Raw genomic sequence first — 19,384 nt, forward strand, 5'->3', positions numbered from 1 at the left:
CTCTTCTCAACTTTTTTTGTTTTTGTCAACATGATTTGATTGTCTTCTAAACTGTTTATTATTGAAAACCAGACTTTGCTGTGCTTATTTTTTACTTTCACTACCTCTAAATCTCACAAGTTCACTTTTGTTTATGTTCCCTCATAGTTTTGTTTGGTAGTGCCTTACCCTGCAGCAGATGCACGTGTCCATTTCTTATCACTATCTTCGCATTCTTCACTGCTGTAATTTGTTCTCTTGTTGACAACTAACTTTCTGTAACGTAATTTTCCCACATTTTTGCCTCACCACAATCGCATTTTTGTTCTTTTTGCAGCGAGAACACCCTCTTTGGTATGGGCAACCCTCTGCTGGACATCTCAGCTGTTGTGGACAAAGACTTCCTTGACAAGTATGGAAAGTTAAATCTTAAAAATCCTAAATTCTAGTTTAAATTTACATGCTTTTGCACATTTTTCAAGGTATGGACTCAAGCCGAATGACCAGATTCTTGCAGAGGACCACCACAAAGCCCTGTGAGTACAAACTAATGTTGTCGTGATACTAAAATTTCGAACTCTATTTCGATACTAAGAACTAAACTAGATACTCAGTACAGATTCCTACAATGATAATAAAAAACGCTCAATAGAATCTAATTTTTTGTTCAGTTATGGTCTTATACTTGTTATGTTATAGCTCAAAATCTTTCTAAATCTCTCTGAATGTGACTTTTTTAATATCAATATCTATTTTCAATACTACTTTTTGCATCAATATCTGATTTTTCTACACTTTCGACAACCCTACTAGAAAGCTCCATGTGTTTAAAGCGAAGCGTGGTGAGTGAAACCAAATATGGGTCATTCATAAGAGCAGTACTACCGCGCGGACACTCACAGCTAATGCCCAAAATAGCCAGGCCCCATGGTGAGCTGTAGCAGTGAAACTGGACGCACCCGAACACGCCCACATTTTTCCCATAATGCATCTGGGCACACTTGGACCAGGAATCCTCTGAATGCAGCTCAAAATGTGTCAGTTTATAAATTTAATAGCAACAGGTTATTTACACTTAGACTTAGACAAACTTTAAGGGAAATTATTTGGACACAGTAGCCTACACATCACAATATAATATACAGTGTTGGGAAGGTTACTTTTAAAATGTATTCCCCTACAGATTACACATTACATGCCCCAAAATGTAGTTTTTAACGTAATCCATTAAATTACTTAAAGTGAGTAACGTAATCTGAATACTTTGGATTACTTGATATTGTCATGCTTTTTGAAACTACATGAATGTACCAACCACATCCTGAAAATTCTTGTTTTGTTCTCGTCAAATTGTCTGTTGAGCCCAAGTCTCCATGAAGAGGCAACTGTTTACTGTAGAGAAGCAAAGACGAGGAAATCTTAACAAATCTTAATGATGTTTTGTCAGCTAAAAGAAAATAAAAAGTCCAGTCTTTCCTGAAGCATATTAATATTATTGATAGAGAAATGTTTTCTATATGAGATCACTGCTGCCTTAAATTATGTCCACCTACTGTTAGGTGTCATATTATTTAGAACAGGTTTTAGTCCGCTCTAGTCCTGCTTTTAGACCTGGTTTAGTCCTGGTTTAGTCCTGGTTTAGACCTGGTTTAGACCTGGTTTAGACCTGGTTTAGACCTGGTTTAGACTTGGTTTAGTCCTGGTATGGTCCTGGATTTAGTCCTAGTTTATTCCTGGTTTTAGTCCTGGTTTAGACCTGGTTTAGACCTGGTTTAGTCTTGGTTTAGACCTGGTTTAGTCTTGGTTTAGCCCTGGTTTTGGTCCTGGTTTTAGTCCTAGTTTAGTCCTGAGTTTAGTCCTGGTTTAGTCCTTGTTTAGACCTGGTTTAGACATGGTTTTAGTCCTGGTTTTGCCCAAAATGTGAAAACGGAAAAATACCGCCATGTAATCCATTTATTTCAACAAATTAACTGTAATCCAGTTACCACTCATTGAAACAGGAACTGTAACTGAATACAGTTACTCATAATTTGTACTCTGATTATGTAACTCCGGTACATATAATCTGTTACTCCCCAACTCTGATAATATAATAACAAAAAGCAAAAGTATAAATGTTAATAATACATTTTAAATAAGTTGCTAAAATAGCAAGAAACTGTTGTCAAATAAGGCATTCTGTAATTATTTATGTTAATTCATAACATGAAATGGCCAAAGTGCATAGTGATAGTGTTAAATATAGTATATATACAGTACAGATACAGTAAAAAGACTGAAATATGAACTGACAAACTTATACAAGAGTCACATTCAGAACACTTTGTACAGATTAAACAATAGGGTTAGTGCAGGAAATGATGATACTTCAAAAAATGCAGCCCTTTGCTTTGTTTACCAACTCCAGTCTCATTAAACACTGTCTCTGCAATTAATCAAAATTTAATCAAGATTCAGCCATTGCCAGTCGTCTACGATCAGCTTGGGTCTTTTTAATGGAGAGGTTCACCGCCAATCCTCTGTCAGTGAAAGCAAGAGGTTTGGAGCTGAGCTCAGACTTTGGAACAAGAAATGTGACTATTTTTGGTTTAAATCCAATTATTAAAATTGCTGAGTGTTTATGTTCAGACTTATCATATTTCACAGATGAGAAATGAATAGTCTAGTATAGTTGGATTAGAAAACATTGATCGTTAATACAACATTACAGTTATTATGTTACACTTTCCCAGACGCTGTTGGGCAAGTTACTTCAAAACTGTAATGTTTAATATTATGACTTGTTACTGTCATTTCAAAGTAATTTGTTACATTATAATATTACTGTGTTTAAAATATAAGACATTACACGCCTACGCAGCACTTTAATTTACTCTCACCAAAATAACTGAGCAAAGATGCTGAACTTTTGCACTGTATATGGACTGAACCAGGACTAAACCAGAACTGAACCAGGACTAAACCAGAGCTGAACCAGGACTAGACCAGGTCTAAACTAGGAATAAACCAGGTCTAAACCAGGTCTAAACCAGGACTAAACCAGGTCTAAACCAGGTCTGAACTGAGGACTAAACCAGGACTAAACTAGGACTAATTCAGAACTGAACCAGGTCTAAACCAGGATTGAACCAGGACTAAACCAGGACTAAACCAGGACTGAACAGTCCTGGTTCAGTCCTCAGAACCAGGACTGAACCAGAACTAAACCGGGACTGAACCAGAACTAAACCAGGTCTAAACCAGGACTGAACCAGAACTGAACCAGGACTAATCCAGGACTGAACTGAGGACTGAACTGAGGACTGAACCAGGAGGACTGAACCAGGTCTAAACCAGGTCTAAACCAGGTCTAAACCAGGAGCAACTCCGGCGTTTCACCGCTGCTGATTTCGCTGTGATTTTAGCGAATTTGCATGAAGAAAATCGAAAAACCCACCATTTCAACCAGATTAAAAAAGCATTGTGACGCTCGTTACTAACATTTGTACTGAGTAAAATATTACAGTTTTTTTCCCTGTAACGCCTTAACATCACTGCATTAGAGCAAAAAACAACACATTACAGTAATTTGTTAGTTTCATAACACGTTACTCCCGACACTGTTCCCCCAGATACAGGAAAACAGCTCTTTAGAAGCCTAACCTCGCTGTATTTGAACCACGTAGAAGTATTACTGAACACAATGTCATGTTTATTCATAACTACCATATAAATAATAGAGGAATTGTTTTTTTTTGGTTTTTTTGAGGCCTACAACATATTGGAAATCGTCTGTGTAATCCTCTATTCATTTGGGTATGATCCAACTTTTGTCTAGTTAACAGAATAGATTTTTTTTCTTTTGCTATATCAGAATAGTATTTATATTTGTGATAAAATAAACGTTTAATCTTGAGTAATCTGTATTGTTGCACCCCTAAGAGTTTCACATCCTGCCGTATTCTCATAAACAGGCTTGTAACTTGTTTATAAATGACTGTAGTCCTCTCTGTGCCTTTGGTCTTGTCCTGGTCTGGGCGTCACTCACACTGTAGTTGACGAAGCATTGTTCCCGTCTGTTTTGTGACTGGTCAGAGTGAGTCATGTGACCGCCCAGAGCAGCTTTATCAGCAGTCGTTCCTCTGCAGAAAAAAGCCACTAAACATTCACATTGTGGACAAGGTCAGGCCTGGATTAACACGCAGCTCGGACCATTAAATCTCCCACAATGCATTTCAACACACCGGCTCGTACAGTCATGTTTATGGTATTTAATTATCTTAGCCTGAATTACATTGTTATTTCAGGTACACTGTGTAACTTCATATGTTAGATTAGATTAGATTAGAAAACTTTATTTATCCCCAAGGGCCAGTTCTGTTTTTGCAGTCACGGGCAACAGCGTAAAAACACACACATACATTTCACGCAGGTCAGGGCCTCGGACAATTATGGGCATCAGAGCTGAGCATTAGTGCAAATGAGGCATAAAGTGCAAAGGCCACATACAAAACAGAACAACAACATTAGAACAGTAAACAAAAGTTGCAGTATTGCTTTTCCATGAATGACAAACTTAACTAAACTTGTTTATCTCCATCTAAACTAGCAGGTGATGCCCATAGGTTACAGGTCAGATCTTTGGAGAGGCAACCCCACGAACAATTTTGTACGTATAGTTTTGAGCAAAGAAAATAAAAAAAATAGACAGATAAAATCAAAATAAATAATAAAAAAAAAATAAATAAAAATAAAAAATAATAATAATAATAATAGAAAAAATCTTGGATAGATACATTAACTCTCATACTGTGAAACTTTCAAGGCAAAGCAACACCATCGCCAAGACAATCATCGAAAAGTTACATAGTGCAGTGTTTTAATAAAGAACGTAGTGCTTATTTTCCTCTCTCTTTGTGTTTTTAGAAATGGGTTACATAAGAATAAATATTTGTTTAACCAGAAACCACTCCTGCCTTTACTGGTTTATTATTAATATATGAATTGTATCTAGTGGTTCAAGTAGACCTGCTATGAGAATTACGATGTCAACTCTATTAGATGAGTCAATATTTAGTGGTCACACCAGTTTGTCAAAGTCTGATCCTGTCAGGTCTCAGAAGCTCAGCAGGGCCGGGCCTGGTTAGTACTTGGATGGGAGACTGCCGGGAAAATCAGGTGCTATGGGGGGGTGCCAGTCACAAAAACTGTCATTGTGTCCTTAGGCAAGACACTTCACCCACATTGCCTAGTATGAAAATGGTGCGTGCGTGAGTGATGGTGGTGGTCAGATGGTGCAGTTTGGCAGCCTCGCTTCCATCAGTCTGCCCCAGAGCAGATGTGGCTATAATAGTAACCATAGTAACGACCACCAAATGTAGAATGAATGAACGTTGAACCACCAAGTGCTTTGGGTATCTTGAAAGGCGCGATATAAATGCAATGATTAATAATAATAATTTATCATGAGTATTTTTTTTTTTTCTTTGTAGTCTCGAGTGATAAAAACTAGGACACCCCTGACTTGTGGTGTTTGGTAATAATAAAATTGTGAAACAAGTGTGTAATTAAGGAAAAATGTTCTGCACTCAACCCATTCATGACTAACATGTGAGTCAGTATAGTCACATTTTCGTTGTGTTTTGGTAATTTTTAAGCAGCTTTTCTGTATTTTACCAAAACAAATGACAGTTTTATGCTTCAAATTGGTCAAAAATAGGGACACCGGTGACATTTCTTGTATAAAACTGGGACAAATCACTGGTTTTGGATAAATCTGCTGGAACAGGGGACACAGAACTCAAAACTGGGACTGTCCTGGGTAAATCCTAGGTACATCTGATCTCACATTTTAGACTATTTTTCTCTACTACAGTGAGATTTGAGCTATAGAAAGTCAAATTATGAACTTCTATGACTTATATAGACACAAACTAATTACTTATGTGTTCCAGCCTGTTTTTATTTATCGCAGCTCTTTTAAAAAAATATATAATAATATTGTATGTAGTATGTTTTGGTTTCAGTATTATTCTTTATTGTCTAATGCTTTTACAATACATCATACTGCAATTTTTTTTAGTGTGGCAGGGCTATGTTCACGTACTGTTTTGCTGTTTCAAATGGAAAAAGATATAGATTATGATGTATTGTATAATTATTTTGTTTTGCATTTGAACATGGGGCAAGTGTTGAGCAGGAGAAACAGAGGAGATACTTTTATGATATACAAAAAAAAAACTTATTATGAACCAGTTATAAACATGTGACTATTTTATTATATTATTATACATTTATTTATTTGCTTTTTAAATTCAGTAGCATTATAAGTAGCTCAGATTTTGCACATTTTACAGTCCAAGCCTTGTCTTTGTGTTTTCTATAGCTCTACTGTGGTCATATGCTGCTTATGTTTGGCTAATGGTGAGTTTCATAACAGCCTCGAGTAAAAACAGGAAACCGCTGCTCTCACCACTTCCTGTTTGATATCTCCTCTATTGTATGTGGGAGAATCACACTACAGTAACCTTCACATCTGGGCACAGGCAGATACTACCGCCCCCGTGTGGCCACAGCAAGAAGTACAGGGAGAATTTGACCTCTCTATGACCTCCTGTTCTTTGTGCAAATGTACATCTAGACATTATGAGGCAAAACATTACATAATCTGTCAAAGGCAATGAACATGGAGCTCATAGACTGTAGATTTAATGCAGCGATTCTGAATACAATCTTCAGGATAATTACCATATTGACTGTTGATTATGCAGAATATGAAAGCTGGAACAATATTTTGAACATTAGTATTTTATTATGGATCCTTTTTTTTGCACAACTGGGACATTTTTGGTTATTTTTTGTTTATACGAGAAGATTTGAGCCGTAGAAGGTCGAATGAATTACTTCTATGAGTCATTAAAGATACAAACTAAATACAGATGTTTTTCATTTTACTCTTTATTTATTGCAGCTCATGTCTTTCACAATATTGTGCAATTAGAATGTTTTTGTGGTTTAAATCTGCTCTTGGGTTCTTGTGTCAGTGATATTAAAGTTTCAATATTCTCCTTTATAGTCCTCAAATCTTCAAAATTTGTTTTCGTTTCAGGCCTACTTGGACTAGAATTGTATTTCAAATATAATATTAAGTAATTTGTCTTGGCAAAAGTAGGCTTGATTTTTTTTTTTTTTATGGTTTTAAAGCATGTAAAAATGTAACTTTACTGATGGGAGGTCATAGTACATTCCTGGATTTTTCCACAGTACGGCATTAAACTAGCCAGGCTGGCGCCACCGAGTGCCTCCGCTCAATTTCATTTCTCTAGGTCAGGAATAGGTCAGAATAAACTAGATGGTTTGCAAGAACACCGGAAGTATGAGTTCGGGCACCAGCCAATCAGCAAAAAGACATACATTCTGTTTTGACAACGATTCCCGAGATCAAGGATTTAAAGCCGGAACAAAGAGAATGTTTGGTGAATTTTTTTTCAAGGGGAAAGACGTTATTGCCCTTCATCCTACAGGATTTGGGAAAAGCTTAATATACCAGTTAACCCCGTTAGCGGTGCATTACATATGTCACAACCAAATAGCAGCGATTGGTTAAATAAAAAAGTACCCGAGGTCAGACTGTTTCTACGAAGTGAAACCGGCTGATGACTCAGGTTAGCATTAAATCAGTCTTGCTCTTTTTCAATTACAAATGTTTTTATTGTGCAAAATCTAAATTGGAAAAGCAGGCTTTCTTACTGTTAGTGGGGTTACCTCTCCATAGATCTCCTAGGTAGACCTGTGAATTGATCTAGTAGTGTCACCTGCTTGACTCCATGGATAGGTGAGTTAATGCCACACTGTGGAACATTCCAGTCAAAGCAAGATGATGGACCTTCTGTGCTCTTTAAAGGTCCTATATGATGCAACCATGTTATAATGTTGTTACCATCTCAGAAACAGACCTGGAGTTTTGTTTTGTTTCATTCATATAATCAGTCTGTCTACATCTCCAAACCTTAAAATACTCTGTTCCACCTTGTGATGTCATGAAGCTGTAGTTTTCGAGTTAACAGCTGCATGTTGCTTTTTGTTTTGCAGAGATTGGTATTTCCGGGTCTTAAATTATCCAAATTATTCTAGTGATGGTGTATGAGGGTGGGATCAAATAAATGTTCTTTTAAAAAAAAAAAATATTTTATTTTATTTTATTTATATTTTTTATAGTATTTTTTTATTTATTTATTTTTCAATTAGGATTTTTTTCTTAATTTAATTAATTAATTAAATTTTATTTCTATTATGATTTTTTTTTTTTTTTTTCTATTACGATTTCACTTATGTTGTATGTTCCATTGTATAAGAATATAAATCTCTTACATGCCCAAAATAAATTCATTAAAAAACAACAACAACAACAACAAAAAAACACTTCCCGTATCACCACATAACATCACAAGGTGGAAGGAACAGAGAGTTTTCTGTCTGAGAGACGAACTCAGCCTAAATATGCAGGATTTATGTGTTAAACGAGTGAATGAACCAAAACACAACTCCAGTTATGTTTTTGGTCAGGAAACAACATTATAACATAAATCATAAAATAGTATAATGTGCGCCCTTTAAGCTTTAGAAAGTAAATCTGTCATGATAATTACTTTATTGATTTGACAAAGACACACCGCTTTTGAAATTTGACATTTTTTGTAAGAGTCCATTATTCATTGAAACTTTCCATGTCTTTTCTTCAGTAATTGCTTTTATGATGCTAATGGTATTAAATATAGTATCTTTCCTTATCATAACGTTGCACTGTGTATGTACTCTCACAGGGTTCAGTGAAGTCAAAGCTCTTCTCTTTATTGACTGTTGGCAGCACACAGCCTCTTATCAGTTAATGCACTGGTACTTTAAGCACTATTGGATTTGAATGGCACTCTTTCTTCTTTCTTGAGTCTATTTTAAGTCTGTGGTCCTGCATAATTTATACTTTACTGTTGGCGATGTTAGTGTTTGGAAAGTGGAGGAAGAGTATGTTTACAAGAATCAAGTAGTAGTTTAATAATTGACTGCACGTAAAAGGTATTCAAAACATGTGGATAATGTGTTTATTTAAGCAGAAATAAAGGTTGAGACTGAGAATCACTTTTAGAAGGCCAATGTAACAGCCAATATTATCACAAAATACAGGAAATTACACAATATTACATAAAAAAAAAAACAAGTGGATCTCTCTTTTTTTAATGTATTTTTTCCCAGTTTCTTGATCTATATCTTTATTATTAGGGGCATAACAATAAAGTTTGTTTATTGCAGCTCATTTCTTTTACAATATTGTGCAATTAGAATATTTTTTGTGGTTTCAATCTGCTCTTGGGTTCTTATGTTAGTGGCATTAAAGTTTTCAATATTCTCCTTTATCGTCTATTTACTTCAGCAGTATATCACACAAAATCCATTATTGTGACAGGCCTACTTGGTCTTGGATTGTATTTCAAATATATTTTTAAATAAGTTGTCTTGGTAAAAGGATAGGGATGTAACAATAACTGAAATATCGTGATATCGTATATATATCAAAGTTCTCACAATAATATCATGGACCATCACACTATATCGAATTACAAGTGTCTTTGCTTAAATTAAAAGTTATGGTGCAGCAATAGTTAAAAAAAAAAGACGGAGAACTACATAGACCATGATCCTTTGCTCCATTTCAGTGCAGACTACAAGAAGAAATAACAGTTTTAAGCACTTTTAAGTCTTAGTTCTTTGGATTAAGTCTTGTCAAGGCATTTTAAGAGGAAAAAGTAGCATATAAGCCTCCACAATAAATAATAACACAATAAATATCATACTGTGAGATGTAGATTGTTAAAATATCGTGCCGAGAGATTTGGATATTGTTACATCCCTAATCGTGAGCTTTCCCATAATATCTCAATAAATATCATACTGTGAGGTTCATACTGTGACGATATCGTATCGTGAGACTTCCACCCCTATTTATTATATTTGTGTAGCTTGTAACAAATAACCTAAAATTTAAGCCTCTAATAATAATAATATGACTGCCAGCTGACAGTTCAATTCGTACACTTACATTTTCTGAAACCAATATAGGCAAATACAGTAAAGGTTTATGCATGTGTAGAGGTACGATCCTGGTGTTTTTATTCTGCTGTTTTATTTGTGAATCAATTCCTATTATTGTTACTGTGGAACTTGACTCCAATTTCACTTTCATAACTGTGAGCCTTGATTATTTGACTGGAGCCGAACGCTATCAGAGACGTCACACTCCCTTAGTCCACTTCTTTATACAGTCTATGGCAACAGCTAATGATTATTTTGACTAAGTAAGTAACACAGTTTTTTATTTATATAGTGCTTTTCACAGACATATGTCACAAAGACGCTTTACAGAGCATTATTCAGTCACTCCAAACCCGATGGTGGTATACTACTATTGTAGCCACAGATGCCCCGGGGCAGACTGACTGAAGCGCAGCCCTTCAGACTACCACCATCACTCACGCACACCACTTTCATACTAGGCAATGTGAGTGAAGTGTCTTGCCTAAGGACACAATGACAAGGAGGATTTCAGGATTTCAAAAAGGTAGTATCTGGACAGTTTGTTTTTTTTTGGTTTTGTTTTGTTTTTTTAATAACATTGACTACCTTTTGAATCCTTTTCTATGGATCACTCCTGGACCAATGAGGGATTACTAAGACTTATTTTGACAAATCAATGTGTCTGTTATTGTTCATTTAATTTATTAAAATGGCCAAGATGCATGGACAAAGCTAAAACAAAACTCTAATTATTCTTTAACTGTGATTTCTTTTGACGTCTATTTTCACTCAAGGCTTTTGACTGCTCCAGACAGCAAGTAAATTCTAAATCAAATTAGATTGTCTGCTATTTCACTATTCAATTAATCAGGATTATTGCAACCACTTATATCATTTGTATCATCTAGGCTACAGTGAACAATCCGATGTGAGTGGAGTGCTACTTTTCTCCCACCAGAGGGCGACATTACCCTTCTGTTCAGTGCTTCTCCAAAGGCAAACATGTGAACAAAATGAAATCCCGCCTTCTTCTTCAAGAGACACATTATACAAGCTTTAAACTGACTACAGCCGCTTTATTCTTCTGCCTCTGGACCTTCAATTTGTAGCAGTAACTCTGATCGTTCTTAAATGTCCCCGGAGCCTGTTAAAGCTTAGAAAATGAGCTCACAGCTACAGACCAGCCGTAACATTATGACCACTGGATTTGGGTTAATATGGCAAGGGACAAATTGTGGGGCAAAGCATCTACAAAACTGCAACTTGTATGAGATTTCTAGTGGTTGGTTAGCCCTGGTTTAGTTCTAGTTTAGCCCTGGTTTAGTTCTGGACATGACCTAGTTTAGTCCTGGCTTAGTTCTTAGTTAGACCAAGTTTAATTCTTGGTTAGATCTCGTTTAATCCTGGTTTTTAAGGTATAAACATTGGTGAACATTGTGATTTGATATTGTGATATGCTTTATAGATATATTGTGAGTATTTTTGATATTAATACTAAATTTTGTTGTTTGTTTAGAGAAATTAAACTTGTTTATCCAATACATTTCACATATTGAGGTTTGATATAAGATAAGATAACACTAATTTGTCCTACAGTGGGGAAATGACAGTGTTGCAACGCAAAGTTCAAGCATGGCAGGAGACTAAGAAATACGGATGATTCAAATCTATTTCATTAAGTTCGTGCAGGTAGTTGTTTTAAGGTGCACTGTGCAATTTTTTTTGGTGGAGGGTCCGCTACCTACTTTGAGATGTTATTGCTTTGTCTGGAATGTTCCATGGTATGACATTAAACATCTCCATGAAACATTTATTCACTACGGGTGTTTCTGTTGCTCAAAAATACAATAATTCCTTCTGTGAATAGGAGCAACTCTCCACAGATCTGACTGGTAATGTAGCATAGTGCTGTAACCTGCTTATCTCCCTAGATACGTTTAGTCTATACTGTGGAACATTTTACACAAAGCAATATTTCCAGACAAGCAGGTGACGGATAGGCAGTCTGGCGCCACCTAGTGCCTCCACTCAATTTCATTTCTCTCCAGCGACTAGGTCAGGAATCAGAATACACTAGACGGATGTTGTAGACCAGAAGTTGAAGTTGAAGCCTGTCTGGGTCCCTTTTGTGGTACAACACAACAGTAAACAAAACGTTGAGATGGATGTAGAGGAAGACAGACATTCTGTGTTGGCAACGATTCCCGAGATCAAGGATTTAAAACCGGAACAAAGAGAATGTTTGGTGAATTTTATCAATTCACAATTCAATTTCCTTCTTTCTTTGGGATTTGGCACATTACATACTGTATGTCACAACCAAATAGCAGCGATTGGTTAAATAAAAAAAATACCCGCCTACTGTCGAGCGAATGAATCCTAATGCTGCGAGGTCAGACAGTTTCCACGAACTGAAACCGTCTGATGAATCTGGAAATGTTACACAGTGCGCCTTTAACAAAGAGATACTGTTGTTAAAATGTGTTTGGTTCTTGAAAATAGTGACATACTGCAGTGTTAGTAGTGCGGTATTTCTTATGTACTGCAGTAACATGATATAACTATTGCATCCGCCCTAATACACAGTCCATCAGTTTGTAGTATAAGTGGCTGTATTCTGGACTATTAGGCAGGTGGTCATAATGTTTTGGCTCATCTGCCTATAGTCGAGTATTATTAGCCTGTTTTACATCTCAATCCATCCCTTTATAATTAATTGTTTGCTCTTTTCATTTCTGTAAAGCCGCGGAGGTTATTTGCTCGCAGCAATTAGACCGCTCCCTCCCCACTGTTAGCCCATTTTCTCCTATGCATTTCCTCACTCTCTTCTCCCAGGCTAAATGCAGATTAGCCACGTCACGCAATCTCGTCCAGAAAAACCAGAGTAAACTCCTCATTATGCCGTGTGACCCTGTCTATGTCATGAATAATTCAAAAGCGCAGTGTTAGCGACGGCTGCTATTAGCATTCGGGAGCCAAAACACACACGGAGATAGAAGGAGGAGGAGGAAGAGGAGAGGAGGAGGAAGAGGAGAGGGGCTAGGGGGGTTGTAGCGCTGACAAGGCTCACTCCACTGGGATCAACACTGGATAGAGGAGAGACGCAGAGATGAGTGAAGCCAACAATAAAGGCTAAACTAGCGCTGCATGCTAACCTCCTGGAGTGTGTTTTGTGTACACGTCTAGTGGGGCTACTCAAGTGGTTTAGTGTCACAAAACAGCCAGCACGTCAACACAAACGCCTGGTAAAAGTTCCTGTACGATACCTGTTTTTCTTCAGGTTAAAATAAACAATATTGTAGATGGGGATGGGCATTCGATTAAATGTTCTTAATCGATCAATTAACGATTAATCAACTAAATTATTAACGTTTTTATGTTAAAATTATCATCATTATTATTACTAATCTGCATAAATAAATTCAACTTTACGACACATAAACTGTAACCACTCAGTGTTGGGGAGTAACAGATTACATGTACCAGAGTTATGTAATCAGAGTACAAATTATGAGTAAATGTATTCTGTTACAGTTACTGTTTCAGTGAGTGGTAACTGGATTACAGTTACTTTGTTGAAGTAAATGGATTGCATGGTGGTATTTTCCTGTTTTCACATTTTGGGCTTTATCTAAACCAGGACTAAAACCAGGTCTAAACAAGGTCTAAAACCAGGTCTAAACCCAGGTCTAAAACAAGGTCTAAATCAGGCCTAAACCAGGTCTAAAACCAGGTCTAAACCCAGGTCTAAAACAAGGTCTAAATCAGGCCTAAACCAGGTCTAAAACCAGGTCTAAACCAGGTCTAAAACAAGGTCTAAACTTGGTCTAAACCAGGACTAAACCAGGTCTAAAACAGGTCTAAAACAGGATTTAACAGGACTATATCATGCTGCATGGACCGTGTCTCCTCGTTTTCTATCAATAATATTTTTTAATATGGTTAAGTAAAGTCTGGGCTTTTTTATTGTCTTTTATCAGACAAAACTTCTTATGTGAAGATTTCCTCATCTTTGCTTCTCTACCGCAAATCAAGTAACCCAAAGTATTCAGATTACGTTACTCACGTTAAGTAATTTAATGGATTATGTTACAAACAGTCTGGACAGGTGGGAGGCCATGTGCACAGGTTGCGAGGTAAGAGTAGCTCAATGTCCAGGCTCCACCCCCCCACCCCCGGTAAGGTGTCCGGGTTTTCACAAACGGAAATATGGTCACCCTACCTATGTGGATCAATAAAAATAGTCTAGAGCTGGGTATCGTTCAGAAGTTGCCGATACGATACATTTCTCGATACAGTGATCTTACGATTCGATACGATTCACTACGCTATATTTCAAATTGATTCGATACAGTTCAATAAAAAAATAAAGGCTAAATCATGGCTGTGATACTAAAAGTCTTTGTTAAACTGTTTCTCGTGCAAAGTTCATATGAAACACAAACATTTTAATCATCAAAACGGTGAAAATGTAAAATGTGTCACATAAAAGAGTTTCCTTCCACTAAACAAACAACAAAACTGTAGCTGTAACAAAATAATTTAGTAAAATATACCAAAAAATACTGTATCATCACATTAAACGATACAATATATATGGATGTTTCAATATTTTTGCACACCCCTCGTCACATCCCATATCAATTAAAATGATTGTAAGCGCGAAATAGACACAGTGTCCATTTCCCATCAAATCTAAGTGTTTTGTTATTGTCCGATCATCAGGAATTGTGTGTTAGAATACCAGTTGTTGTTAGCTTTACCATGACAGAAATCTGATCGTTTTTCTCTGAGCGTTGTCAGAGAGGATGCTTGGATTGCGTAAAGTAAATGCGGAATATCTTTGGACCACCGCAAACTGTTTAAAGGTGCATTGTGTAACTTTTCCGGTCAAACGCTTTTCTCCATGGAGATGTTATTGCTTTATAGGGGAGTAAGAAAGAATCGATTCAGTGATATATCGTGATACTGCATTGCACAATTCTCGAATCGATTCAAAATGGATCCGAATATATGTTTACAATTATTTTTCACAAAAATTCAGGCACATTCACTGTTCTCATGATTAAATAAATATATATCATAAAATTGTATTCTCTTGAAGATTTCACAATATAGTATTAAACCTTTCCAAACCAGACCAGATCAAGTTACAAGTCAGATCTGTGGAGAGGAAACCACACTTACAGTCAGAATGTTTTTATCGTATTGTATTTTTGAGCTTTAAAACCACCTGTAATTTAATAAATGCGTTGTAAAGCTGTTTGACGTCATACTGTGGAACATTTTAAGCAGAACAGTGAAAACAAAAACAAAAAAACAACAGGTGACAGACACTACTCCAGAAAAGTTTCACAGTGCACCTTTAAAATGAATTAGTTCTGTTTTTCACATTTTAAGAGTGTAAAAATCATGTATAATACCTTTTTAAATACAAACACATTGCATATAACAGCAAATACTCCACTCAAACCGTTCGTCCAGCTCTAGCTCAGAGGTCAGGGATCACACGAGATAGAGTAAAAACACAGGAGGACATGAATGGCAGTGAGCTGTAATTGAGCCGTCATAAACTTGCAGAGCTCAGATGTTTTATTAATACGATGAAGTGGTCGATTTGAGCTCCTCTAAAATCTCAACCCGACTGTAAAAAACGCCTTTAAATAATACAGAAGGGTCTGAGCTGCAGTGAAACTAACTCATGTTTTGTCTAGACTCAAAATGGGTCATTGTACACGGCCAATATTATAGTAATGTAACAATAACCCAAATATCGTGATATCGTATCGTCAAAATTCTCACAATAATATCATGGGCTGTCACAATATGTCAGATTATAAGTTTCTTTGCTTAAATGTAAGGTTTTATAGTAGCAACAGCTTATGAACATAGAGAACTACATATCCCATGATTCATTTCAGTGTAGACAACATGAAGAAATATGTTTTTTGCTTGATTTATTGAGATTATGATGGAAATTAATTCACACCAAAAACTCATCAAGGTATTTTAAAAGCAAAAAAGTGTCCTATCTACAATTATCCAAACTCCAAATTCAAAATATTCCAGTAAATATCGTACCGTGGGATGCATATCGAGATAAAATCATACCGAGAGATTTGGATATTGTTACATATTTCCATATTACACTGTTTTCTGATCTGTTATAATGTTGTTTTTTCAACACAAACACACCTGGAGTTGTGTTTTGTTTCATTCACACATGTTTAACACGTAAGTCATGCATATTTAGTTTTTCTCCCAAACTGAAAACACTCTGTTCCACCTTGTGATGTCATGTGTAATACAGGAAGTGCTTCACTGTGTTTTTACATTTCACACACCTACACAAGAATCGTTTGGATAATTTCAGCCCTGGAATTTCCAATCTCTACTGAACAAAATATAAAAAGTAGTTTGGAGGTTTGGAGATGCAGACAGACTAATAATAAAGAATTACTCAAATGTGTGTGAATGAAACAAAACACAACTCCAGGTTTGTTTTTGATGAAATAATCAGGACTGAGACGGGGACTGAGACGGGGACTGAGACCGGGATTGAGACCGGGACCAGACCGGGACTAGACCTGGACTGAGGCTGGGACTGAGATCAGGACTGAGACCGGTTTAGTCCTGGTTTAGTCCTGGTTCAGTCCTGGTTCAGTCCTGGTTCAGTCCTGGTTCATCCTGGTTTAGACCTGTTTTAGTCCTGGTTCAGTCCTGGTTCAGTTCTGGTTCAGTCCTAGTTTAGACCTGTTAGTTCAGTCCTGGTTCAGTCCTGGTTCAATCCTGTTTTAGACCTGTTTTAGTCCTGGTTCAGTCCTGGTTCAGTTCTGGTTCAGTCCTAGTTTAGACCTGTTTTAGCCCTGGTTCAGTCCTGGTTCAGTCCTGGTTCAGTCCTGGTTCAGTCCTGGTTCAATCCTGGTTTAGACTTGTTTTAGTCCTGGTTCAGTCCGTATGCGGTGCAAAAGTCCGGCATCACAGTTTAATTCACGGAAAAGGGAAACAGCCGTTATCCGTTTTTTTCCATTATTCATTTAAACCCAAAATCGAAAACTGAAAAAACAAATCGTTATCCGTTTTTTTCATTTTGTTTTGGAGACAAATAATGAAGAAAATAGTTGTTTTTTTATTTTCATATTTTTGGTTTTATTTTTAAAAAAAAAGGAATGAACGAACGATACACGGATTGGGGACAAGCAGCGCTACTCGAAAACTTACATAATCCACCTTTAAGAAGTTTACACGCTTTGTTTTGACTCTGACTCCATAGTTACCTCATCCCGTATTAAACTAATTCCATGTTTAGTTAACAATCACTTACGTATTCATCATTTTGCATTATATTTATTTTGTACTGCCTCATTAGTGTTGAATTGGTGACTCTTATTCCTTATTATGAATCCTTTTTGGTCATATTTTTGTAAGCATTATCACTCCATTGCTTCGTGTTGATAGCGGGGACGCCACTGTTTAGCTCTCCTATTCAAATGACTCTGGTGCTTAGTGGCTCTTTAACACAGCATCACAGGAGGAGGCTGATGCAATCGTAATTACCTCTCCTCTCACTCTATCTCTCCTCTCCCTCTTTTCCCTCTCTCATCTTTTTTTTTTTTTTTTTTTTGTTCCCCCTTCACCGAACCCAGCAGATGGCGCCAGAGTGCGAGCCCTCCCAGTCAAATCCAGGTGCTAACAACAGTGTCTTTACATGTGTGGGCGGTCTTCTTATACCCCCCCTCTTCTCTCTCTCTCTTTCTCTCTCTTTCAATAATGAAGGCTAGGACATGGCTATTTTTATCTGCCTTTCATCCCTTTGGTGGACACTTACAATGTGATGCAGTTGTTGTCATGACTCAATCTCGATACCAGAAGAGACTCGATGCTCAATAGCGATTCCGATACCACCGTTATAACAAAACGCGCTCTTTCTTTAGACAATAGAAGGTGATTTTCAACGTTAAATCATAGTACTTTCTTTTATTTTATTTTATTTTGTGTGGTCCAGGTTGGTTTTCATGCTCTGATACAGCTCAAGATCATTCTAAAGCGATTCGAAACGTTTACATCTGTCCCGTGAATGCGCTTTTTTCACTTTTCAAACGAATTAGTATGCGATTTTTCCATACATTTGACGACCCCGTGCGATGTGACGCTCGTGCACGTGATCCCGTGAGTGTGCACGTGGGTTCACACTGGGCCATATGGTTAGCGCAGCAGGAGGAGAGAGGGAGTCGGGAGGGAGACGCATCGCCCAGAGACTAGTTTCAAGCCCTGGGATAAGGGGCTGGCTTCGAGACTCAATCCTCCAGAAAGAAGCCACACGAGCCCCTTTACTCCCTGTTACAGTCAGTGGTTTTTACCCATAAATCTTTGCGGTGTGGAGGGATGAGCCAAACATCCCCCTGCTCACTGTTACTGATGTGGACACAGGAGGCTGGATGACATGATGCAATGAAATAAAAGGTTACACTAGAGCAGGGAGAGCTATCAAAAACGGACAATACTGCAGTTTTCTCATGTAGTATTTCAAGTATTAAGTATTTCACCTAGTATATTTTTAAGAGTCAACATGAGAGCAGATAACAAGTAAAATGTGTGTACCATTTTATTTTTAATTGGACATATTATGCGTTAGTATGGGTGTAACAATAACCGAAATATCGTGATATCATATCGTCAAAGTTCTCACAATAATATCGTGGACCATCACAATATCGAATTACAAGTCTCTTTGCTTGCTGGAATAGCTATAAAAACGACAGAGGGAACTAAGTAGACCATGATCCTTTGCTCCATTTTAGTGTAGACTACAAGAAAAAACAGTTCTAAGCACTTTTAAGGCTTAGTTCTTTGGATTAAATCTTGTCAAGGCATTTTAAGAGGAAAAAGTAGCATATTCGCCTCCACAAAATATCGTACCGTGAGATGTATATCATGAAAATATTGTACAGAAAGATTTGGAAATCGTTACATCCCTAATCGTGAGCTTTCCCACAATATCGCAATAAATATCGTACCGTGAGGTTCATACTGTGACAATATCGTATCGTGACACTTGAATATCGTTACACCTTTATCCATTAGTAGGGGTTTACATTGCCTTGAGTCTGACGATACGATACATATCACAATTCGCATGTCACGATTCAATATATTACGATATATCCCAATACTAAAACAATGGATGATATATTGCAATTTATCATTAATTACTTCTAATAATATTGTCAACTATACCTTCACTAGAACCAAATTGTATGAAATATAAATTAAAATCAAGAGAATAGTGAATGCAACTCATTAGTTTTAGTGAAAAATATTATTTAAAAAATCGTTTCAGATGCATTTTGAATCGATT

General features: G+C 36.8%; 1 protein-coding gene across 2 annotated transcripts in view; it reads left to right on the top strand.

The window, feature by feature from the left end:
• Positions 1-19,384, top strand: part of LOC110160421 (adenosine kinase-like) — a 416,586-nt gene that overhangs the window by 2,180 nt on the left and 395,022 nt on the right. For both annotated transcript variants that reach the window (XM_055150301.1, XM_055150302.1), the window contains exons 2-3: positions 317-391; positions 462-515. In XM_055150301.1, the coding sequence (XP_055006276.1) occupies positions 317-391; positions 462-515 (129 nt within the window). The remainder of the gene's footprint in view (positions 1-316; positions 392-461; positions 516-19,384) is intronic.

Source organism: Boleophthalmus pectinirostris, unplaced genomic scaffold, assembly GCF_026225935.1.
Source record: "Boleophthalmus pectinirostris isolate CB_2022bp ecotype Guang Dong unplaced genomic scaffold, ASM2622593v1 HiC_scaffold_14, whole genome shotgun sequence".
Taxonomy (NCBI): Eukaryota; Metazoa; Chordata; class Actinopteri; order Gobiiformes; family Gobiidae; genus Boleophthalmus; species Boleophthalmus pectinirostris.